This window comes from Chaetodon auriga, chromosome 5 (genome assembly GCF_051107435.1).
Source record: "Chaetodon auriga isolate fChaAug3 chromosome 5, fChaAug3.hap1, whole genome shotgun sequence".
In the NCBI taxonomy this organism is placed as follows: domain Eukaryota; kingdom Metazoa; phylum Chordata; class Actinopteri; order Chaetodontiformes; family Chaetodontidae; genus Chaetodon; species Chaetodon auriga.
Genome location: NC_135078.1, coordinates 15,033,491 through 15,044,060, shown reverse-complemented (window position 1 = coordinate 15,044,060; position 10,570 = coordinate 15,033,491). Strand labels below are relative to the sequence as shown.

At 41.1% G+C, this 10,570-nt stretch overlaps 1 protein-coding gene across 2 annotated transcripts; it reads left to right on the top strand.

Annotated features, from left to right (window-relative positions):
- Nucleotides 1-3,692: 3,692 nt before the first annotated feature.
- Nucleotides 3,693-10,093, top strand: fsta (follistatin a). Of its 2 annotated transcripts, none has more exons than XM_076730380.1 (6): nucleotides 3,693-3,892; nucleotides 5,090-5,281; nucleotides 5,484-5,702; nucleotides 5,854-6,078; nucleotides 6,664-6,894; nucleotides 8,925-10,093. In XM_076730380.1, the coding sequence occupies exons 1-6, from the start codon at nucleotides 3,802-3,804 to the stop codon at nucleotides 9,011-9,013; spliced, it is 1,047 nt and encodes a 348-aa protein (XP_076586495.1). In that variant the 5' UTR covers nucleotides 3,693-3,801; the 3' UTR covers nucleotides 9,014-10,093. The 2 variants fall into 2 exon arrangements, with proteins under 2 accessions (XP_076586495.1, XP_076586493.1); XM_076730378.1 differs by having other exon boundaries at nucleotides 3,729-3,892; nucleotides 5,090-5,287.
- Nucleotides 10,094-10,570: the final 477 nt, after the last annotated feature.

Sequence of the window (10,570 nt, the reverse complement as noted above, 5' to 3'; positions counted from 1 at the left end):
AAGCTAATCCTGCAGGAGCTAAAGGTGCATTGGCTCAGCTTTGCCACAAGATGGCAGCATGATACAGCCCACATGTTGGCACTGTCCATGATACTCCCACTGCTCTGTTAATGACTTGAACACTCCAGTATCAATTAATACATCATAATTTATGACCCACTTTGGATTGTGCCTCTCTTGTCTTCTCTTGGCTCCTCTCCTCTCTTGCTGGAACATCTTTAGGGAACCTGACCCTGCAACCAACCCTACTTGGACCACTTCCCTTCAAACAGCAGTGTAATTTTCAATTTTCCCTCGAACTCAATTCATTTCCTCTCACATTTTTGACTGTCATGTTCTCCCACAGTTAGGTTGCTCTGTCCCTGGACTGTTTCGGAATGTGTTTCTTACTGTTTTCCTTTTGCACGGGCCAACTCCAGCACCCAGCAGAGCCTTTAGCATTCATTTCTTTGGATCTGGCGAGGTGGAGTACGCTGTTTGTCTCTAATAAGTAGCATATTTTTTGGGAGCCTTGGCCTGAGCTTTTCTTTTTGGAGGAGGTATATAGAATTTGATAAACGATTGAACTGCTCTGTTTCACAATTACTCACGCCCTGTTGTTGTGAAATAGCCTCTGGATTCTATGTATATGTGTGCAGGGAGCAATGTGGAAATAGTTGATGAAATGAGATACAGTGAAAGTGTTTGAACACCTTTGTCAATTCATCCCTCGAGGAATTCCCGCAGATGATTGGCAGTTCCAGCCAAACAACTGACCCTGCAAGATTGCTCACAAATTGCTGCAATGTTGTTGTAAATCAAAATGCTGATGTCACAGCAAATTATTTAATAACTGCTGTCCTTTTTTGCACTTTGTAAGACCTTTAGAGTTACATAAATCTTGTCTCACTGGTTTTTATTATCACTGCTTTTAAGACTTGTTTAAAAGACCTTCAAGAGGATTGTCATTAACTTGACAAATTGCTGATGGGCTGGCACGCAGGAGTCCAAGTCCTGAATTTTTCATTTATTTAATTTGATAGTAAAAACTTTTTGTCAGATATTTTGGGGCAGATAGGAATAGCTACACAGTATTTCAGCCTAAATGTTTGGCTTTTTTTTAATGCAAAACTTCTGTATCAAATTCAAACAAGATAAATCTCATCCCCCATGGCATCGGTGGTGTGCGCAGCTAATCACAATCAGTCCTATGACAGTAATTTTGCTTCAGAAAGTTCCACTCAAGGCTAATCATTCGCTGCATGGGTCTGTTTGAACCAAATGCGGCTCAGAGCCTCAGAAAGGGAGCACTGGTTGTCCCTCTGCTGATGCCATTCATGACTTCAGGACAACAGCCAGCACTTTAAAGTTGATACAGCAGGGCAGGGATGTACTCGCACGTCAGGAAATGTTTTGGTATCTTCAGCTCTTCAACAAATCACACACAGAGAACATGGAAGGATTTTCCAAGCATAACTCTACATCAAGTGAGCGTTTCTCAGATTTAATGAAAGAAGTAATTGTCACAAATATTGACTTAAACACATTCAATATTACGATTTCTTTAAGGTTTGAATATCACTGGTTTGGTTGGTAAATGTGCCCGTGAGACTGCTAATTGTACTGAAGACAGACACCTTGATCATTTCATCACATGAAAATGGAGTAAAATCTTCAGTTTAAATCCAAACATATGAAATTTCATGATGTCACATGGTCTAATTGGCTTATATAATAATCATCATGAGCTAGAGATCACTGCGATCAGCCTTTGCTGCAGCAGAATAATCACTCCACAGGTGCTTTAGAAGCACAGCATGTGGTCTCTGCATGTCATCACTAAGAAACTGGATTGCAAAATGTAAAGATATTTGCCACACAAGAATGAAGAATATTTGATAAATACTGGAGATGGCGGTCACAGGGTCAGGATGTGTGTTATATTCTGGCAGTTAGGACCATTTTAAAAAATGTGATTACATCCTTTGAGTCTTCCAGCTGACTGCTGATTATAATTCAAAGCAGGCAGCATATGATCTTCTCCTCTCCTGTATTTTTGTCTTGAATGCAGCTGTTGGATCTTCTGTATGTGGCATGGAGTCCACAGGATCACAAATAAGGGGCACGTCATCAATAATACTGCAGCTTCTTTTTGTTACATGGCATAAAATGAGTCTGGCACTCCAAATCAAACAGTCTCCCTTTAGTGAGAGAAAGTGGGTGGCCTCAAAGAACAATGTGGAACAGGAAAATATGACTGTTGTACTTGGCTGTATAATGATGTTAGCCGTAGTAAGTTCTGTGCATGTTATTTGTAGAAATGCAAGTGTTTTGTAGTAAAACCCATTTGTTTCCTGTAAATCTGTTCGGGCTTCTCATGCTCAGATATTTGAGCTAATGATTGTCTGTCATAAAGTCAACAGTAAAACCAAAGTTATTGCCCTGTGCTGTTTGTAATGAAAATCTGACAAGAATAATAAACCATAAAACACAATCCCTACAGAAGGAGTCAAAAAATAGGACTAATATTTTATAATCATGTTGGTTGGTGTAATTGATATAAAACAATTATACATTTACTGTGTCAGCCACGTTTTCACCTCTGGATATATGGGAATATTGATGTTTTGATTGCATGTATTCTCATATTTCGTTGACAAACAATACCTAAAGTGGTATTTAAGTGGAATTAAAGAAGAGATTATAGTGTGTTCTTCCTGGCCGGCAGATAATTAACTCCCTGGTGTCTGATTCACGCTGCAGACACTTTGCTCTTTGCTCTGGAGAGCTGTAACCAGAGTTCCGCTGAAGAGGTCGCGCAAGGACTTCTGACTGAAGGAGTTCAGCCTGTGCGTCAGTGAGCGGAAAGCCGTGTGCGTTTGTGTGCGTGCGTGCGTGCGTGTGTATGTGTGTGTTTCATTCAATGAAACGCAACACCCCGCTCCTCTGTCTGAAGCCTCTCAAACAGGTTTGATTATATTTAAAAGCTTGACCCGGGAGAGAAACCCAAACAACTGTCTGTTCTAATATTAGCAGTGCGGCTGCGGACTACTATGGATTCTATTATTGTCTGGGCTCGGATATGTTCCAAAAGGCAACTCTCATCAAAAGATTTACACTTTTGTCTGCAGTTGGTGGAAAAAATATCAGTTACCACCAAGTAGTACCCTTAATTTGAAGGACTGGTGGTATGTCCGGATAGATCTTGGCTGTGGGCCTGTTTGATTATACAGTAATAAAAGCCTTGATATATGAGTAACAATGACCTTCATTATCATTATTATTATACGTATTATTATTATTATTATTGTTGTTGTTGCTATATTGATTTAAAGGCGTGTGCCCAGCCATGCGTAAAAACGAGCTGCCAGCCTCTCACTGATATAATGTAAACCCAAAACGGTTAAAATGAAACACTAATATTGGCATTCTCCATCAACGCCAAATTCATATCAGCTGACACATTTTGTCTGATCTGCTGTGTTTGCTTGTGTTTGCCTTCCAAGCCGCTTAATTCTGGAGTGCGGTGTTTTACCACAAATTCAGACATATTTTCATATTCTTTGATTATTGTTGCGAGAGAAAGTTGCTTGTGGCGATGTCACCTGATTGGGATTGAAAGAACTTTGGTAAGAAAAAAAAAAATCTCCCCACCCCCACAGAAGAGGAGACCGCCCACCAGAGACAGTCAACCCCAGACCCCTTATAGATTTAAAAAGAGAGGCTGCATTCTCAGACTGACACTTATTCAACACTGCCACCGTAAGCAGATTACTTTTGCGCTGCCTGTGTCAAATACGTAGTTCACTTTGCCTCTCCATCATGTTCAGGATGCTGAAACACCACCTTCACCCGGGCATTTTTCTCTTGTTCATATGGCTTTGTCACCTCATGGAACATCAAAAAGTTCAAGGTAAGCTCTCCTCATCAGCTTTCCTTTATTCTTTCCGTTGTAGTAAAACTTCGACTGCTGTCAGCCTCAAAACGCGCCCGAGTGTCGAATACTTGCAGCAACCGAGAAACTTTTCAAAGTCAGTTTCCTTTTTTTCCACCGCTGATAAAAACTCTCTCCGCATCAGACGGTGCGTGCGTAAAGCGTCCATAAAACAGGTGCCATATGGGACACTTCAAAGTGAGACTATATGGCAAGTTTTGCAGCCCTCGCCAGGCGCACACACTTGAGCCGCCACGCCGCGCTGGTAGCAGCCTCAGCCTTCCATAATACCTGAGCATGTTCTCATACTTCTCTATGAGCGTGGAGCGTCTCACGATGTTGTCTTCAAACCTGTGCCAAACTTAAGAATATGCACTGTGAGTTCATAGGCGTGTTATTTGTATATTTCCCTCACGCACAAATTCAGCATTGTGTGCAAAAATTGCTTTTTTGTTGCAATGTTTCATCTTTCTGACAAAAATGATAAAACTGAAGACTTTTGCACCTACCTTTTTTTTTGTTTAGGAGCCTAGAGTTCAAACAGAAATCTGTCTTCAATTTAAGAAACTCACCAGTTCATGAACACTTAATGTCATGTGTGGCTGTGTCGGTTTAGACATCCTGCTGTTGTCTGGATCAAAGAATATTTTTGTGCCACAGAAAAAGGATAGCTATACTGTTTTTTCATGTGTATATATTTAAAATAAACTTTACACTGGTTTGTTAATAAGCAGGACAATGTCTGGTGGGTACATGTCTGGGATATTGTTCTGAGGCGTTGGAGACGGTGGTGTGTTTAGCGAAAGACCGTGGTTTTCTGAAGGTGATTGGCTGCTATTTAACACTGTCTAGACGCTCCACTTTCTGTCCAGTGATAACAAGGAGGCTCTAGGAATAAAGGACACCCCCGCCCCCCTCCAAAGATTCTTCTCACTTTTTTGGTTTGTGGCTGCATTGTAAGCGCTGTCAGTCACAGATGGGATAGGCAAGTGTTAACAGTGTCGAAAAAAAAAGAAAAAAATCAGACAAAATACTGCCGGGAGGGCGAAAGGGAGGGAGGGAGCGTCTCGGATAATACGGGCTGCGTGTGTGTCTAGTGCGTCTGGGTCAGCGGTTTCAGACGTTCAACATGCGACATTCTAGCTTTTTTTTGTTTGTTTGCTTGTCTGTTTACAGCTGGGAACTGCTGGTTGCAGCAGGGGAAGAACGGGAGGTGCCAGGTGCTCTACATGCCCGGGATGAGTAGGGAGGAGTGCTGTCGGAGTGGAAGACTGGGGACGTCCTGGACCGAGGAGGACGTCCCCAACAGCACGCTCTTTAGGTGGATGATCTTCAATGGCGGAGCCCCCAATTGCATACCTTGCAAAGGTGGAGGTGCACTCATTTCCCTTCGTTTTCTCATAATACACATCCTCAGTCATTTCGTTTAAAAAATCCTAGCGATGACCCGATTTACGCTCACCAAAGTGCGTAAATTATCCCTCTAGTGTGTACTTAATGAGCCAGAGTAATTGTGCGCACAAGGCCAAAATCCTCGCAGGCATCACATAACACAGACCTTTTATTTTAGAAACCTGCGATAATGTTGACTGTGGGCCCGGGAAGAGATGCAAGATGAACAGAAGAAGTAAGCCGCGCTGCGTGTGCGCACCAGACTGCTCCAACATCACCTGGAAGGGACCGGTCTGCGGCTCAGACGGAAAGACCTACAAAGATGAATGTGCGCTGCTGAAGGCTAAATGCAAAGGCCACCCCGACCTGGACGTGCAGTACCAGGGGAAGTGCAAGAGTAAGTCAATATTATTTAAAATCTACCCACTTGTGAGATTCCACACATCTCAATGCTGCCTGTGCCAAGAATCCAGCGGTTTGCTCTCTTCGCCCCCCCACATATTTTGTGCCATTTTTCTCAAAATCTTCCAATTTCTTTGTCTCAACAGAAACGTGCCGTGACGTTTTGTGCCCCGGCAGCTCCACCTGCGTGGTGGACCAGACAAATAACGCATACTGTGTGACGTGTAATCGGATTTGCCCCGAGGTGACATCGCCCGAGCAGTACCTGTGTGGAAACGATGGGATCGTCTATGCCAGCGCGTGTCACCTGAGAAGAGCGACCTGTCTCCTCGGCAGATCTATTGGAGTGGCATATGAGGGAAAATGCATCAGTAAGTCTGCAACCAGAGACGTGAGAGTGTGAGACTTTGCTCTCTGGGAGCGCCTCAAGCCACTGACTCTGAATATTATTTGAGTGCATTTTCTTCCTGGCCTGCTCTGCAGCTATTCACTGTTCATTTTTGCCAACATTCCACTGAGGAGGGGGTCTTAGAGAGAGAGTGTGTGTTTGGTAGTTGCTTGTGTTTGCTCAAGAAATGATAGACATCTTATTATTTCCTGATGTTGGCAGCACTATCCCATATGGGAAAAGGGGAAGGAAAGGGGGAAGGAGAAAGAGAGCGAAACAGGAGAGTGCTGGGGGCTATGAAGACATGCTTCAAGTTAATATTTGAGTCAGAGGGACTCTTATCCCGAAAGCAGCCAATTTAAGTCATGTAGTCTTTAAAAATGCTAATTAAATCATGACTTTTAGTACCTCTCCACAAGACCTAACACCATAAAACAGGATTTAGTTTTTATTCCTAGTTTAGTTCTCCAAAAACTCAGCAGCCATCTGATCCTGCTTGAAAAGCATTTATGATAATCCATCTAATCAAAGATTTCCCCTGTGCTGATTTCCTCCCCTTTCCTTCTAGAGGCCAAGTCGTGTGAGGACATCCAGTGCAGCGCGGGGAAAAAGTGTCTGTGGGATGCTCGGATGAGCCGGGGCCGCTGCTCGCTGTGTGATGAGACCTGTCCGGAGAGCAGGACGGATGAGGCGGTGTGTGCCAGTGACAACACCACATATCCCAGTGAATGTGCCATGAAGCAAGCTGCTTGTTCTATGGGGGTGCTGCTGGAAGTCAAGCACTCGGGATCTTGCAACTGTAAGTAAATAACAAAAGCAAAATATGAAAAAAAATGAAACAAAACACCCTCCTCCCTCTCCGAGCAAAAGACATTATTCCATGTTGCTTCCCCAACAAAAACCTCCCCTGAAAGTGCCCCCCAACCCATCCCAACTTTCCCCAAACTCCCACCCCAGCCGCACCACCAAGCACAGCTTAAGCAAGCAGAAAGGACTTGGGAATAGAAGAACTTGCATGACGTTGTCTTTGTCGCTGGCTTTTGTTCTTGTGTTCTTGTTTTTGTTTTTTTTTTTCATTTTACTTTTTTTTTTTTCCAATTCTTCTGCAAAACAAAATAACAGAAAGGTGAATGGAAAAGCATCAATATATATCAGCAGACTCTATCGAAGAGTCTGGGAAACGCTAACTCCATTAAACTAACGCAAATAATAAAAGAGACTAATTTTGTTTGCAGTGGAACAATCCTGATATTTAAAAGTCTAGTTAAGTTTATGGTCATGCTAGTGACCTGCATTAGCAGGTTGCCTTAAATCTAATGCAGTTTTTTCCTTTTTTCTTTTTTAAATCAGGAATGGTTTATTTTGATGACAGTGGTCATATCTTGTAAATTCCATGGTCACATTGCTAATTTCAAGTTAATGGTATATTTGTGTTTTTGTATTATTTTACTTTTTGTTGCTTTCGGCTGTAATCAATCAATTCAAAATGCACTGCCTCTTGTGACATACACCACACTGCCAACATGTCAATAAGAACAGAATACTTTTACTCATATGATGCGCATAAGGTGATTGTAACATTGGTACCATGTTAGTGACGATGACGATGGACTTCAACACTGACATTCATGTAGACTGCTTATCTGTGGAGCCATTCATGCGCTCACAAATCTGTGGGTGAACCGTCAAATTGAACAACAGCCTCAAGGAAGTATCAAATTTACATTCCAAGAAGAGTGTCTCCTTGTTAGCTTCTTTCTCCTGACTGATTACCTTAATGTGATGTGCCTAAGGTATGCAAAGGAATCCAAGGGACCAACTTTATGATCACCTCAGCAGCTAAACATAAATGTGTTACTTCACAGTGTGCAGGATAAGCATAAGAAGCTCGTAGAACCGCACTCTCTTACTTCTCATCTCATCATTAGGGAAAAAAGTCAACAGTTATCCGCTAAATTTTATTGTTCGTGCTGTTTTCAGTGAATGTGTTGTCTACCAGAATATGTATCAGAAATTACAAAACCATTTGGATTGATGAGGGACTGCCTGTTTTATTTTTATTTTTGTATTGTCACTCTTGCTCTCGCTTGTGTGCTTTTTTCTTTCTTTTTCTTTGTTTCCTGTTTTTTTTTTTTTTTTCTTTTACGTGTCCGATGTAAATCTCCTCTGTAAAAAGAAAATACCTCAGAACTGTGCTGATGATCTCTGACCTGCTTGCTAAGGCCAGGCTGTGACACAGAGTCCTCCCTCCCTGTACGTTTGAGCAAGAAACTTAAATAATAATCAGAGCAAAGAAAATCCGAGAACACAAGAGCACCTTTTTTGTGTTATGCGTGTCTGCTTTCAGGAATCTGCCCAAAAGAGACCCCAGCCACTGGAACCATCAGTGCCCCTGTACCCCCCCTCCCCTCCCCACAACCCACCTTGTGCCCCCCCTCCCCTCCCCGCCGACCTCCTTACCAACCCTCTTTTCCATCATCCCACTTTTTTCTCTTGTTGCAGCCCTGACTTGCTAGATTATGTAAATGCCAGTTGCATAATTGGGGATGCCACAGTAATTGTTGATGCCAAGTCACACAGACCCTTCCTCACACACACACACACACACACACACACACACACACACACATGCAAACACACAGATGCATACACGCAAACATAAACATACACACACATGCACAAAAAAGAAACTAAAGGGAAGCTGTGTGCTGGTGGCTTTGCTGTGAGCTTTTTTTTTTTTCTTTTTTTTTTTTTTGAGAACATTCAGTGATAATCTGCGCTGTTGTGGTCCATATTCATACAACAGCTACCATATATTCTCCCACATAGCCATTACAGAAGACCAGGAGGAGGATGAGGAAGATGAGGACTCAGACTACATGGCCTATGTCCATATATCTTCTATACTGGATGGATAGGCCCCCATCACTAGGGGAACAGTCCTAGGGCAAGGAATCGTGTCCATACTGTACATTATGTGTATGCTTATTTATTTTTTAAAGAAAAAGGAAGTATACATATAGTTCAGTCTGCTAGATGTTTATTTATACTTTTTTGTGTTTTATAATTTATACATTTACAATGTCAGGCTTACTATCTACCATGATATATTGTGTTACCACTCATTTCCCCCTTTTTGTTGTTGTCCCTATTACTTTCTTTTTTTTATCATGAAGAAATATATTTGTCCAAAGAGAAGCAGTGTTATTTATTTGTCATGTTACCGTGTAAGTATAAGTCCTCTACAAGCTGTAAATTGCATTCCCTGAGCTGTAAAAATCTGCTTGTTCCTGTCAAATCTCTATCACAGATGTTTATGTCACACATACGTAAATGCATGTTTAGGCTGTGTGTTTATTTATTGGGAATATATCAATCATTTTATGTACAGAAGTGTTTCTGGTTTGTTTACAACTCATAATAACTGACCAAAGGGATTCTCTCAATGGTTTTGCAAAAGAGCATTGTAAAAGTTGCAACACAGCAGTGATGAAATGGAAGAGAAAAAAAATAGAGCCATTTGTTTTTTCTTTTCTTTTCTTTTCTTTTTTCGGTTTCTCTCTTCAGATTGAACCCTTTAGATTTGATTCCACACAGAGATGACAACTTTAGACATTATTCAATAGCATTTACTTTGTCTCACCACTTTAGAGCAGAGGTAAGTTTTGGACAATACTTGATTATTGTGGAAACAATGTGCCATTAACATTTGTGTGCTGTCTTCTTGCCAATGTGCTCCATATTGCTCTCGCAGAGCTAAATAGGACTAATATACTGCAGTACTCGACACAATATCAGACTTCATCACTTTGTTTCTTTTTTGTTTTGTTTTTTCTTTCTCAGAATGCATTTTTATTTTCAAACATCACAAGAGAAATACAAAATTCTGTTATGAATATATAGTTTTGTATTTTTTATGTAAATGTCATATGTACATACAAAGTTTGATGGTATTTGTACAGATATGAAGAGTGAAACAATAAAAGTTTTTTTCCTTATACTTTTTATGACTCTGTTATTGACTTGTGTATCAAATACCAATGTGTGTGTTTAATTCAAAAGAGACGTTGGAACTAAATCAAATGTTTAGACCTAAACAGGTTTGATTTGGGTAATGTGATGATATACCATCTACTGGCAGATGAGATACATTTATCTACCATCACAGTTTATCACATCACAGTTCAATCTGTTTATACTGTGGTATCCATACTGTACTGTGGATTAGCCAAAACAAACTTTCCTCTCAGCTTGGTGATTGTACAGTTTGTGAAAGTTTTACTATATATGACCACAGATCATTACATATGACCTGAAAATTGACTCTAATATCTAACTAATTGAATACAAAAGTAACTTTATATGTTGTACAGCAAATGTCTAGCACAGTAGTGTTTTAGTCCCACAGTCACTCCATAAAGTGAGAATCCACATTCAAAATTTCAGAGACATCAGCTGGAAGAACCCTTTAAACC

Bases quoted from the DNA above. Each gene is read 5' to 3' on its own strand.
- fsta (XM_076730378.1), top strand. From the start codon at position 3,802: ATGTTCAGGATGCTGAAACACCACCTTCACCCGGGCATTTTTCTCTTG. The intron at 5,703-5,853 runs GTAAGTCAATAT...TTGTCTCAACAG, and splicing joins GTACCAGGGGAAGTGCAAGA to AAACGTGCCGTGACGTTTTG. The intron at 6,079-6,663 runs GTAAGTCTGCAA...CTTTCCTTCTAG, and splicing joins ATATGAGGGAAAATGCATCA to AGGCCAAGTCGTGTGAGGAC.